At 40.9% G+C, this 14,055-nt stretch overlaps 1 protein-coding gene and 1 long non-coding RNA gene across 3 annotated transcripts; both read right to left on the reverse strand.

Moving 5' to 3' along the window:
* Positions 1-1,845: 1,845 nt before the first annotated feature.
* LOC106565512 (polymeric immunoglobulin receptor) lies at positions 1,846-6,670 on the reverse strand. 2 transcript variants are annotated; one of them, XM_014132730.2, is made up of 9 exons: positions 6,314-6,668; positions 5,547-5,873; positions 4,532-4,831; positions 3,849-3,950; positions 3,444-3,584; positions 3,291-3,352; positions 3,068-3,148; positions 2,799-2,879; positions 1,846-2,652 (listed from the first exon to the last, which is right to left on the reverse strand). In XM_014132730.2, the coding sequence occupies exons 1-9, from the start codon at positions 6,369-6,371 to the stop codon at positions 2,530-2,532; spliced, it is 1,275 nt and encodes a 424-aa protein (XP_013988205.1). In that variant the 5' UTR covers positions 6,372-6,668; the 3' UTR covers positions 1,846-2,529. The 2 variants fall into 2 exon arrangements, with proteins under 2 accessions (XP_013988205.1, XP_013988207.1); XM_014132732.2 differs by lacking the exon at positions 3,444-3,584 and having other exon boundaries at positions 6,314-6,670.
* A 1,171-nt stretch (positions 6,671-7,841) lies between these two features.
* On the reverse strand, positions 7,842-13,640 carry LOC106565513 (uncharacterized). The gene is made up of 4 exons (XR_006758052.1): positions 13,196-13,640; positions 11,317-11,400; positions 11,037-11,118; positions 7,842-8,861 (listed from the first exon to the last, which is right to left on the reverse strand). It is a non-coding gene; the product is annotated as an uncharacterized lncRNA (long non-coding RNA).
* Between the last annotated feature and the right edge of the window lie 415 nt (positions 13,641-14,055).

A 14,055-nucleotide genomic window follows, 5' to 3' on the forward strand; every position in this document is an offset into this window, starting at 1 on the left:
GGACAACAACCTCTCCCTCAACGTGATCAAGACACAGGAGATGATTGTGGACTACAGGAAAAGGAGAACCGAGCACGCCCCCATTCTCATCGATGGGGCTGTAGTGGAGCAGGTTGAGAGCTTCAAGTTCCTTGGCGTCCACATCACCAACAAACTAACATGGTCCAAGCACACCAAGACAGTCCTGAAGAGGGCATGACAAAACATATTCCCCCTCAAGAGACTGAATTGATTTGGCATGGGTCCTCAGATCCTCAAAAGGTTTTACAGTTGCACCATCGATAGCATCCTGATGGGTTGCATCACAGCCTGGTATGGCAACTGCTCGGCCTCCGACCGCAAGGCACTACAGAGGGTAGTGCGTACGGCCCAGTACATCACCGGGGCCAAGCTTCCTGCCATCCAGGACCACCATACCAGGCAGTGTCAGAGGAAGGCCCTAAAAATTGTCAAAGACTCCAGCCACCCTAATCATAGACAGTCTCCCTCCACGCTGCTGCTACTCTCTGTTATTATCTATGCATAGCCACTTTAATACCTCTGCCTACATGTACATAATTACCTCAATTACATTGACACTGGTGCCCGTGCACATTGACTATGTACCGGCATCCCCTGTATATAGCCCCGCTATTGCTATTTACTATGTTGTCTAATTATTTGTTATGCTATCTCTTACCTTTTTTCTTCTTCTTAAAACTGCATTGTTGGTTAAGGGCTTGTAATTAAGCATTTCACTGTAAGGTCTACACCTGTGGATTCGATTCGGTGCATGTGACAAATACAATTTGATTTGATATGACACTACAGATCTTAATGTCTTGAAACAGAATTGTCAAACTTTGCAACAATGTTCTTTATTAGTTAGAAGTGCAATACTTTACTATAATTGCTCTGCTCTGTAGGTTTCTTGGCCATGGGCAAGGACTGGCGTACCTACTGCATGGCATTGGAGACCTACGTATCTCCAGCAGGTGGGAGCACACACCACGCTCAGCAAGAACAGATGCCTGGAACACATTATTACCACCAAACCCCCTTCTTCTCCAGCTGTTTAATCCTAATCTCTTCTCAATGTTCTACCCTCTCCTTTTCATTTTATTGGTCAAATCACCTCAATGTGTTTGACTTGTGTCTATTCTGGTGGGTCTTCACCAATAATCCCCTGTTGGATTTAGAGTTCCAACTTGCCATTTCCAGTTGTATTTCTTGTACTTCGTAACATGGTAACAATGTTTAAGAGACAGGCAAAAACAGTTAATTCACACTTGTTTTGTAAAGTTTATCAGCATAGGGTTGGCAACATCCACAAGGTTAGCTACTTGCCCATGGGCTACATATAGGCTACTAAATATGTTTACTTCGTATTAGTCACTTTGGATAAAAGCGTCTACTACACCAGCATGTTAATATTATCATCTTTAAAAGGAAAAGTCACAGACATGTTAGTGCTGAGAATGAGGACATATCAAAAATAGATCTGATCAGTGCATTCGGAAAGTATTCAGACCCCTTGACTTTTTCCACATTTTGTTACGTTACAGCCTTATTCTAAAATTGATTCAATAATTCTTCCCCTCATCAATCTACACACAATACCCCATAATGACAAAGCAAAAACAGGTTTTTAGCAATTAAAAAAAACCTGAAATATCACCAAAAGCACTTTATATTGCAAAAGATGCTGTAGATGGCCATCTGTTTGTGGTCTGTGGGAGTGTGCTGAAGTAAGTCATTGGAAAATCTGACTTTGTCAAATGGCGATACTGTCTGTACAGAAACATACACACTTAAACATGGCATTCCCTGTTAATTGTGCACTTTAAAAGGGTATGCTTCAGTTGATGACATTGCTAGAGTGCTTTTATTGTTCAGGAATACAACAATTTGTGATTTGTCCGTTAGACCAAAGAGGAAGTAGCTAACTGACTGGTTTCGACAATAGGTTGTTTTTACAAAGATAGTTGGCTGTAACAAACTTAGGCTTAAAAATACAAACATTTTACATTTTTGTTGTCAACTTCAAGAATTATGAATTCTTCAAGGTGTACCAGCTACTTGGCAGAAAGATAAGATTCATATGTTAAAATGGGTGATATATCACTTTGAATAGCCACCAATGAAACCTCTTGCAATAGTGATTGCGAAAGATGTTTCTATACACATCAAAACCACATCTCCCTTTTTTTTTTAAATGGCTGAAGTCATCCGTCTCTATTACAAAACAGCAAAATAAAAAGGGAACTAGGTAAATCACAAGCCATTTAAGGCACTTTGCATGTCTCTGCTTCACAACAAAAAATGAAAATCAAGTAGCTAAACGATACATAGTATGACCATCTTAAAACAATTCCATATGTTCGCCCCTGATTTCCTGTGCCAAGCTAACCACTAAACATGTGTTATTGGAGATTGAAATATATTTACAGTTAAGTGTGCCAGATAAAGCCTCATGATACTGGGCACAATACTGTTTGAGATCTCTCTGTAGTATAAGGCTGTGAGCCTTGTGAGCGTTGTATAGTGGCTCTAGGAGGATCTGCCTGTCTTGACACTGGCGTATTCTATTTCTCCACTGCTCTCCAGACTCACTGCTGCCTTCCCTTTTCCTTTCATGTGGACAATGGTGGAGTATATCACTGAGGGATCATCCTATATAAAGGGACAGTAAGAAACACAAGATACATTCAGAGACACAGGCAATGCTGCTAACATCTGGGGATGTACAGATTCACACTATATATAACGCTTATACTAACACACACACACACACACACACACACTAAACTTTCTCTTACTGGAGCACTAAGTGGTGTAGTTGTATCCTCTTGGTTTGCGTTTCTGTGTTGAACCGCAGCATATATTGCATTGGGATCATCCTTTAGAGGGAAGATACAATGCGACACATACTGTATAATGAAGTTGCAACATTCATCAGCACACAAATAGCACAGGGATTGAGATGTAATCTTTCTTGAGACCTTCATTTTCCCACTGAATTTGACATGATTTAATCGAGGAACAGTCTTAAAAACAAACAAACACACAAACACAAACGTTCTCTTACTGGTGCACTGAGTGGTGTTGTGTTGTTGCCTAAACCAGTGTTTCTGTCCGCAACCGTGGAATACATTGCAGTAGAATCATCCTAGGAGACAGAAAATAAGGCACGCATACAGTCACTTTGAACCCTTAACCATATAACAACACAATAATAAGTGGGGTGTATTCTTTCTATCTTCATTTCCCATCACTCTCACTGTGATAGAGCTTCGAAATGATTCATTAACCTCATCATTCTTCTCTCCTTCTGTTTTGATCCCACTACTATCATCCCCTGTGGTTTTCTTTCCTGGGATAAAAAAAACCAGTTTAATACACAAAATGAGCCATTCCCACATTCCACATTGCTTTTTTTAGTGGTTGCAATTGTGGATAAATACTTTTTCTCTTGTATATGTACAAAGCCATTCCAGCGATGACCAGTATGACTGGTAGGACAGCCATTAAGATGTATTGGATTGTATTGTTTTGCAGAGAGGATGCAGATGGAGCTTCTCCTGAAGTCCTCACTCTGTCTGTTCCTACAGGATATGGACATGTTTAGTCAGTCTACAGTATAACAGAGAGCTTTGCCCAGTGCAAAACAGAATACTGTGGTCAGCTTGAATGCTGATGTCGTTTTTTGTTCAAATGTCATCTGTTCGAGCCTGTCAGACAGAAAATGTACTGACAATTTGATAGAAACCAGTCGCAGATGTGTGTAATTTTGAGACATTTGAATAATTTCCTTTAGATATTCTGCCTGTGGAGTATAATTTCATGATATTCATTGGACATAAACTGACCATTAGAAGCAGTTGTTGGTAGTGCTTCTGTAGTCTCTGATCTTTTGGTTGGAGTTACTTTTGGGTGTTTGGTGATGGTGTTTTCTTTCTTCCCATCTGTCTCTAATAGAGGAGAGGACCATTAGCCTAGTGTCAGCTAAACAGAGGCACATGTTAGAAAGAGCTCTGCCAATACTATGCAACTGAAGATGACATGAGCCCCAAATTAGTTTCAATTTTTTTTTTTAAATATCTTGGCTGTGTTTGTTGTGTTTAAAGAGAGAGATTCCACTCACTCAATTGCACTATGTCGGTTGGTAGGCCTTCAACAGTGTTGACATTGATGTTGAATATGCGTTATGTTATTATGAATGAAAATGTGCTATGAATGTGAGTTCAAGGTGTTTTGAATACCCATCTTTATCCCCTTCCAGACTTATTTTGTTATGTACCTCTTATATGAGCATGAAAAAGTCAACTTAAATGGTGAATGCAGTGCTTGTTTTTCAGTGTGCAGACAACACTCACTTATTAACAGTTACTACTAGTGATAATAACCCTACCATGCTGCTACATTCTACTCAATTGTCAGGTACTCTACAAACTGCTGCTCTGTACGCATTCTTGGCCATTCTGTTCTTATGATGTTAAGTTATTTACGGAGAAACCTCTCTGATAAAATGGATCATTATCAGATCTCTTACCTTTAACAGTGATATGTATGTCTCTAGAGTCTAGGTTGTTGATTGTACACCTGTACCACCCCTGATCCTCCTTAGTGATGAATGAAAGAAGGACAGAGAGGTTCCCTGGAGAGCTCTCAGTATTAAACTTCGTCACTCTGTCTCTGTAGAGATCACTCTTGGTTAATGGTATATCGGGGTGTTTAGTCCATGTCAGTCCATGAGGTTTAGCCTGGAGTTCATTGCAGGAGCAGGGCAGGAGCACAGACTGGCCCGGGGATCGAACTATCTCCAGTTGGTTAGAGTCTGACAAACTGCAGCCTGTTGAAACACGTAAAAATGTGTTGTACTTACTTTATACATTTTAGATGATGGTCGTTCTCTACAACTTCTACCATACTTCTACCCTTTCTGTATACGTGGCAGTCAGCAGATAGTGTGTAAAAGGTAATTCGTTGTCTGTGTAAACTTAAGATGGCACAAGGTTGATAGCCAGAGGGCTCAAACGTCTAACTGCATTCACAACAACAAACACTATATTGTACTCCTTTCTGCAAGGTTCTATACATGTGACTTTCTGTAGATAGTAAACCTACAGGATTTCACATGCTGCGGTGGCACCCAAATGTCTTTTAGCTGTAAGACCAGTCTTATGACTAAGTCACACCAAGACAAGTTTGTATCAGGTTAGAAAAAACACTTGCATATAACAAGAGACTATTATTTAAGCAGTAAAACACGGGATAGCATGACTAATTATGTCATTTTCCACAACAAAACAGAGCAATTTGTTGAGGGAAACCTACTTGATCAATTTTAGATGATGGTAGCTCTCTACAACTGCTAACATGAACGCGTAAGACTACCCATTACTAACAGTATTACTGGTAGCCTTCAGTATTATCAATGCCATATAGTAATCTGAAATATCTTATATATTTGATGGACCAAACCATGAATTGTTTTGTACAGATTTTTGCCTTATACTGTTATACTTTCTATATACAGCTGTCTAAGCCTGAGATGAATATTTTACCTTTAACATGGAGCCTGATGTCCCTCACTCTGTCCCAGTTTTCTCTATCATCGATTGTACATCTGTAATCTCCCTGATCATCCTGAGTGAGGTGTGAGAGGAGGACCGAGAGGTTCCCAGGACATTTTCTATTAAACAGCTCCACTCTGTCTATGTAGAGATCACTCTGGGTTAATATCACAGGCTCCTGACTGAGGGTGAATTTAGTCCATGTGAGTCTGGGAGTATCAAACTGACGTACAGTACAGGAGCAGGGCAGGAGAACAGACTGGCCTGTGAATGCAGTGATCTCCTGCAGTGGATGGTTAGTGCCTGACAGAGTACAGCCTGTTGAAACACAGAGCAACATAATTCTTATTACTATGAGTATTATTACAATTCTGCATGTACACAGTACAATCCATTATGGGCAGTGCTCTCTAAAATTAAGTCTGAAACTATAAATAATTATTTGAGAGATCTGCAACAGAATCCAATCATGCCATTTAGCAGACACTTTTATCCAAAGTGAATCAGTGGTTTATTTGACCACAAGTAAAAAGATATGCCATAAACATTGTTTATGAACCAGAAAAAGAACTGCAGAAGGATGACTGTTGATAAACAATCTCCCCAGAGTAAGAGCAACAAGCAACACTTTATGTGATTGTGTACACTTTATATAATAAATAACATTAGTATTTTTTCCCACACACTCTTTTTTTTCAGTAACAGTGAGGTCTCCATGACCTCCATAACCACATACAGGTTAAGACAGTAGGACTCACCTTCATTTCCTGCAGTAATGTGAAGGATTGAGCTGATCAGAAACACAGAGATCCACATGATGATGACTGTCTCCTGATGTTGAAAGACAGAAACGGTATGTTCTGTGTGTGTGTGTTGAAAGAAGGACTGAGTTTGCCGCTCCTCTTCCCTGTGAGTGTAGACTGACAATATGTGTACCTGTGTGACATGGTGTAACGCTCGTCATTAGAATGAGAAGGGGACCAAAACGCAGCGTGGTAAGTGTTCATGATATTTATTTTCAAGAAACAAAAGGGAAAAACGAAAACGCACAGTTCCGTAAGGCACATACGCTAAACAGAAAATAACCTCCCACAAAACCCAAGTGGTAAAAGGCTGCCTAAATATGATCCCCAATCAGAGACAATGAAAAACAGCTGCCTCTGATTGGGAACCATATCAGGCCAACATAGAAATAAAACATAGATATACATAATTTAGAATGCACACCCAAATCACACCCTGACCTAACCAAATAGAGAAATAGAAAGGCTCTCTATGGTCAGGGTGTGACACATGGGAAGTAAAAGTAGAGTGTGTGAATGGTATGTCCTGACTCTCAGCCCACATCTGGTTACATACCTCTCTGCTTCTCCTTTTTCTCTAACTAGTCATTCTCCTCTCCTTATCATCATCATCAAATGTATTTATAAAGCCCTTTTTACATCAGCCGATGTCACAAAGTGCTGTACAGAAACAGTCTATGTTATGGTCAGCTCTTCTCAAAATGATGTCAGTTTTTGAATGGAATCATAGTTCATTTGACCATGATAATCTTATCCATGACAAAATGACCATCAATCCACCAATCTGTCATTTCATAAATGGAACACTGCTCAGCCTCTTTAGATAACAAAATAGACCCTACATACAGTATATTAGAAAAATGATGCAGGTATTGCATAATTCCCCAAAATCAACAAAGGCATACTGGTGGAAGAGAATTTCTATCACCATTGTGTAATCAATACAACGGGAGACAGAGAGCTGGTTTTCAAGCGCAGGGCGCAGCAGGTGTTTATTAGCAAAGGACCACGGGAGGAGGCAGGTAGCAGGGTCCAGTGATAGGCAGAAGTCAGAAGTCCAGGGACTCCAAAAAGGTAACAGTACAAGCAGGGAAAAGGCTAATAACGTAGTCCGGGAGATAAGGCAAGAGGTTGACGACAGGAAATCTGATAGGCAAAAGTACAGGGAATAGGCAAAAAGGTTTCGTTAGTGAGGATGGCCAAAACTACAGTACACTGTGTGTGTAAATGACATACAGGTGTGTGAACAGGTGATTGGGATCTGGAGAGTGAGCTGCGTTCATTTACATTTAAGTCATTTAGCAGACGCTCTTATCCAGAGCAACTTACAGTAGTGAATGCATACATTTCATAAAAAAAATGTTTTCCCCGTACTGTACCCCTGTGGGAATTGAACCCACAACCCTAGCATTGCAAACACCATGCTCTACCAACTGAGCCACACGGGAGGGGATCTATGTGTTTGAGAGTGTGAGCTGGAAAGTGAGCTGCGTTTAGGGGATCTATGTGTTTGAGAGTGTGAGTTGGAAGCGGACGTTACACATTGCAATATAACTCCACGTACCACCATTAGAGACTAAGCATGAATTTAGCAGAACTATGATTCTAAACATTGCCAATGTACGTACATAAAACAACACAACTTATCAAAATGAAGAGAAGACCGAACTTTTTGTTCAAACTTTATTGCCATAGATTTCCCGATTCTTTACACTGTTAATAAAAGTAATGATATTAATTTAATTTACAAAATGTATATATCGTACATATTTACAGAATGCATTTAATTTATGGTATTATAGCAGAAGAAAAGTGAAAGACAAAATACATAATGTAATTTGTATCAAATTTGATTTCTATCATATGGTATTTTAAATGTGTTGTAAGATCAAGATTTTAATGTGAAGAGGGAAACATATTTACAGTTAAGTAATACATGGTAACAATAACCACTCATATTCTGTGGCCTACTGTATAATGGCTCTAGGAGGATCTGCTCATCTTAATGCTGGCATACTCTTGCCGTCATTGTAAATAAGAATTTGTTCTTAATTGACTTACCTAGTTAAATAAAAGTTAAATAAACACAAATTCTCCACTCTTCTCCTGTCACACCCTAACCATAGAGAGCCCTCTGAGTTCTCTATTGTGTATAGGTTAGAGCGTCACTAGGGAGGTTTCTAGCATTTGTATTTCTATGTTGGTGGTTTGTATGGTTCCCAATTAGAGGCAGCTGGTAATCGTTGCCTCTAATTGGGGATCATATTTAGGTAGCCCTTTTTCCCACCCGTGTTTGTGGGATATTGTTTTGTGTGAGTGCATTCAGTACCACGTAGTTCATGGTCGTTGTATGTTTATTGTTTTCTTTAAGTTTTCACTGCAACTCAACACACGCTGCATCTTGGTCCGTCCATTATCACGACCGTGACATCTCCAGACTCACTGCTGCCTTCCCTTTTCCTTTCATGTGGACAATGGTGGAGTATATCACTGATTGATGATCCTATACAGTGGGGGAAAAAAGTATTTGATCCCCTGCTGATTTTGTACATTTGCCCACTTACAAAGAAATGATCAGTCTATAATTTTAATAGTAGGTTTATTTGAACAGTGAGAGACAATAACAAAAATCCAGAAAAATGCATGTCAAATTTTATAAAATTATTTGCATTTTAATGAGGGAAATAAGTATTTGACCCCTCTGCAAAACATGACTTTGTACTTGGTGGCAAAACCCTTGTTGGCAATCACAGAAGTCAGACTTTTCTTGTAGTTGGCCACCAGGTTTGCACACATCTCAGGAGGGATTTTGTCCCACTCCTCTTTGCAGATCTTCTCCAAGTCATTAAGGTTTCGAGGCTGACGTTTGGCAACTCGAATATTCAGCTCCCTCCACAGATTTTCTATGGGATTAAGGTCTGGAGACTGGCTAGGCCACTCCAGGACCTTAATGTGCTTCTTCTTGAGCCACTCCTTTGTTGCCTTGGCCGTGTGTTTTGGGTCAATGTCATGCTGGAATACCCATCCATGACCCATTTTCAATGCCCTGGCTGAGGGAAGGAGGTTCTCACCCAATATTTGACGGTACATGGCCCCGTCCATCTTCCCTTTGATGCGGTGAAGTTGTCCTGTCCCCTTAGCAGAAAAACACCCCCAAAGCATAATGTTTCCACCTCCATGTTTGACGGTGGAGATGGTGTTCTTGGGGTCATAGGCAGCATTCCTCCTCCTCCAAACACGGCGAGTTGAGTTGATGTCAAAGAGCTCCATTTGTGTCTCATCTGACCACAACACTTTCACCAGTTGTCCTCAGTCATTCAGATGTTCATTGGCAAACTTCAGACGGGCATGTATATGTATTCTTGAGCAGGGGGACCTTGTGTGCGCTGCAGGATTTCAGGCCTTCACGGCGTAGTGTGCTACCAGTTATTTTCTTGGTGACTATGGTCCCAGCTGCCTTGAGATCATTGACAAGATCCTCCCGTGTAGTTCTGGGCTGATTCCTCACCATTCTCATGATCATTGCAACTCCACGAGGTGAGATCTTGCATGGAGCCCCAGGCCGAGGGAGATTGACAGTTCTTTTGTGTTTCTTCCATTTGCAAATAGTCGCACCAAATGTTGTCACCTTCTCACCAAGCTGCTTGGCGATGGTGTTGTAGCCCATTCCAGCCTTGTGTAGGTCTACAATCTTGTCCCTGACATCCTTGGAGAGCTCTTTGGTCTTGGCCATGGTGGAGAGGTTTTTTGGTCTTGGCCATTTGGAATCTGATTGCTTCTGTGGACAGGTGTCTTTTATACAGGTAACAAGCTGCGGTTAGGAGCACTCCCTTTAAGAGTGTGCTCCTAATCTCAGCTCGTTACCTGTATAAAAGACACCTGGGAGCCAGAAATCTTTCTGATTTGAGGGGGTCAAATACTTATTTCCCTCATTAAAATGCAAATCAATTTATAACATTTGACATGCGTTTTTCTGGATTTTCTTGTTATTCTGTCTCACTGTTCAAATAAACCTACCATTAAAATTATAGACTGATCCTTTGTCAGTGGGCAAACGTACAACATCAACAGGAGATCAAATACTTTTCCCCCCACTGTATAAAGGGACAATAAGAAACAAGATACATTCAGAGATACAGGCACTGCAGCATCCAGGGATGTAGATTCAAGCTAATTTACACTATATATACACACACAGTGCTCTTTCCATGGCATAGACTGACCAGGTGAAAGCTACCCTTATTGATGTTGCTTGTTAAATCCACATCAATTAGTGTAGATGAATGGGGAGGAGACAGATTAAATAAGGATTTTTTAAGGCATGAGACATGGATTGTCAATGTGTGCCATTCAGAGGGTGAATGGACAAGACAAAAGATTTAAGTGCCTTTGAAGAGGAGGTATGGTAGGAGGTGCCAGGTGCATCGGTTTGTCTGTCAAGAACTGCAACGCTGCTGGGTTTTTTACGCTCAGTTTCCTGTGTGTATCAAGAATGGTCCACCACCCAAAGGACATCCAACTTGACACAACTGTGGGAAGCATTGGAGTCAACATAGGCCATATTTTCTGTGGACTGCTTTCGACACCTTGTAAAGTCCATGCCCTGACAAATTGAGGCTGTTCTTAATTTTGTACACTCAGTGTATTTATACTAACACACACACTGCACTTCTCTTACTGGTGCACTGTGGAGTGTTGTTGCCTCCTCTTGTTTGATGTTTGTGTGAACAGGCAGCAGACATTGCATAGGGATCATCATCCTAAAGAGGGAAGAGGAGAATACAATGAGACATGTAATACACACAACACACAATACAGATGCAACAACCATTAGCACATAAGTAGCACAATGATTGAGATGCAATCTTTCGTGAGACCTTCCTTTTCCCACTGAATTTGACATGATTTAATCAGTAACAGTCTTAAAGACAAACACATGCACACACACATCATCTTACTGGTGTAATGAGTGGTGTGGTTGTCTTGTCACCTAAACCAGTGTTTCTGTCTGCAACCATGGATTACATTGCAGAGGGATCATCCTATAGAGGAGAGATACAATGAGACACAAACAGTAACTTTGTCTAATTGACCATCCTCATATCAATAACACAATGATAAATGGGATGTATTCTTTTGTCAGATCTTGATTTCCCCACACTCTCAATGTGATAGAGCATGTGTCAAACTCATTCCACGGAGGGCCGAGTGTCTGGGTTTTCGTTCCTCCCTTGTACTTGATTGAGGAATTAATACACACTAAGTCCTGTCACTTTTCACCAACTAAACTCATTGCTTTTCTAAGTGGTTGCAATTGTGGACAAGTAACCATTATTTATCCTGTATCTGTACAGAGCAACTCCAGCAATGATGATAATGACTGGTAGAACAGCCAGTACAATGTAGATTGTAGATTGAGCTTTCTCTGAAGTCCCCCAAATGTCTGTCCCTACAGGACTTGGTGACTTTTCCAGTACACGCTAAAAAGAGAATCTGTGATCACTTGCATATCGATCTAGCTTTTTGTTCACACATCGTCCATTGAGCATTGTCACAGGCCGGCTCATAGCCTGTGGCAAAAATGAGGACATCAACAACCGGTATAGGCCAATTCAAAAAGTTATTTATTATAAAACAAAACTATTAACTCTACACAAAGAAAAAGGAATCAGGTGTGGAAATGTCATAATGTAAGGTGCATGGATGCGTGAATATGTGTGTGTGAACATGACTGAGTGGAAACTAAATAAACCAACAAAGGAACAACCAAAACAGGATCATACCTGGAGGAGCAGGGAGAGAGAGAGCAAGCCAAGCGAGAGAGAGTGGAGCAGTTTGTTAAATACCCTGTGCCCAGGTGGCTCCAATCACACCAGCTCCAATCACTAACGACCCTCCTCTGCCTGCAGGAGGAACCGCCCCTGCACTGCAGAGGAGGAGCCGTGACATTATGTTGGGTAGGAAATGTACTGATCCTTTTATATAAGTATGGCTTTAACCAGCAACAGTCTTTAGCAATATAAGACATTTTAATGATTTACACTGACTTTTAGAGGAAGTTGTTGGTAGGGATGTTCTAGTTGTGGGTTGAGTTATTGGTGGGTGTTTTGGTTTGAGTTACTGTTGGATGTTTGGTGGTGGGTGTTTTGGTTTGCTCTGACTAACAGAAAAGTGGATCATTAGGTCCTTGCCAATACTATGTAGCTAAAGATAAAATGAGCCCCAAGATTTATCGGGAGTGGGATCTCTTACCTTTTATCATAGAGTTGGAGTTCTTTGATTTCTACAGCACTGATTTGGCACCTGTACCACCCCTCATCCTCACTCGTTAGATGTGAAAGGAGGAGAGAGCGGTTCCCAGGAGAGTTCTCAGTAAACATCTTTACTCTGCCTTTATAGAGATCACTCTGGGTTAATATAGTTTCAGGTCTCTGTCCATCTCTGAATTTAGTCCATGTGATTCTGGGAGGTTTAGCCTGAAGTTCAGAACAGGAACAGGGCAGAAGCAGACTGGTGTGTGGATCTAACGATCTGGAGGGCTGTAGTGTCTAACAAAGGGCAGCCCGTTGAAATATGTAGAAATGTGTTTTATTTACTTTATCAATTTTAGATGATGGTTCTCTACAACTGCTACCATGAACACTTAAGACTACCCATTACTAACAGTATTACTGCTAGCCTTCAGTATTACCAATGCCATATACTGTAGTAATCTGAAATAACTTATATATTTAAGGGAACAAACCATGAATTGTTTGTACAGATGTTTGCCTTATACTGTTACTTCCTGTCATATTTTCTATACACAGCTGTCTAAGCCTGAGATGCATCTCTTACCTTTTACAAAGAGTCTGATGTACAGTATGTGTTCCTGTCTTCTCTATCCTTGATTGTACACCTTTACACCCCATGATCCTCCTTAGTGATGTGTGAGAGGTGGAGAGAGAGGTTCCCAGGAGAGTTCACAATATTTAAAATATCCACGCTGTACCTGTAGAGATCACTCTGGGTTATTGGTATCCAACACTCACTGTTTTGTTTTTGGAAGTTCCATGTGAGGCTTTGAGGTTTAGCTTGGAGGTCAGTGCAGGGCAGGAGAACAGACTGGCCTGAGAAGACGTGGATCTCCTTCAGATTACATTCTACGAGAGTACAACCTACAGAGACACAGAGCAAAATATGTCCAAGTTGGAATTCAATTAATTGAATCTGCCATAGCAATGTCTGTGGATTGTAGTGAATAGTAGTGGATTGTGCCTAGGGCTGCATTATGACTGTTACTGCCACACCGGCGGTCACAAATCATGAAGGCAAGCTCTGATGCTACTGATCAGGGGCGGAAATCCCGGGGGGGGACACGACCCCCCCCATCCTGGGAAAAATATGATTTGTCCCCTCCAATATATCACTGAAACATAACTATGTAATTTAAATAATATTAATAATACGCAATGAAAGCAATTGTGCTGATTATAGACACTTAATAGCGCGTTTTTAAGTTTCAAAAGATTGCGACCCCCCCCGCCCTTTGCCTCACAATGGTTTGATCCACTGCCAGTTCCTTAGCTTGCTACGTAACTGCCGTGAGGTTCATCCAGTCAATCGCGCACACACACACTAGCTGAATATACAGACCTAGCGCGCAAATATTAACTATTAAGCTAGCTAGTACCTATTCCATTTATGTGGCGTCGTCA

Source organism: Salmo salar, chromosome ssa12 (assembly GCF_905237065.1).
Source record: "Salmo salar chromosome ssa12, Ssal_v3.1, whole genome shotgun sequence".
NCBI lineage: Eukaryota > Metazoa > Chordata > Actinopteri > Salmoniformes > Salmonidae > Salmo > Salmo salar.

What these genes read in the sequence shown, in the direction of transcription:
- LOC106565512 (XM_014132730.2), bottom strand. Translation starts at nt 6,371, where the DNA reads ATGTGGATCTCTGTGTTTCTGATCAGCTCAATCCTTCACATTACTGCA. An exon ending in CATACATATCACTGTTAAAG is followed by an intron (nt 3,951 to 4,531) that starts GTAAGAGATCTG and finishes CTCCTCTATTAG; the next exon opens with AGACAGATGGGAAGAAAGAA. An exon ending in AAGGAGAGAAGAATGATGAG is followed by an intron (nt 3,149 to 3,290) that starts GTTAATGAATCA and finishes TCTGTCTCCTAG; the next exon opens with GATGATTCTACTGCAATGTA.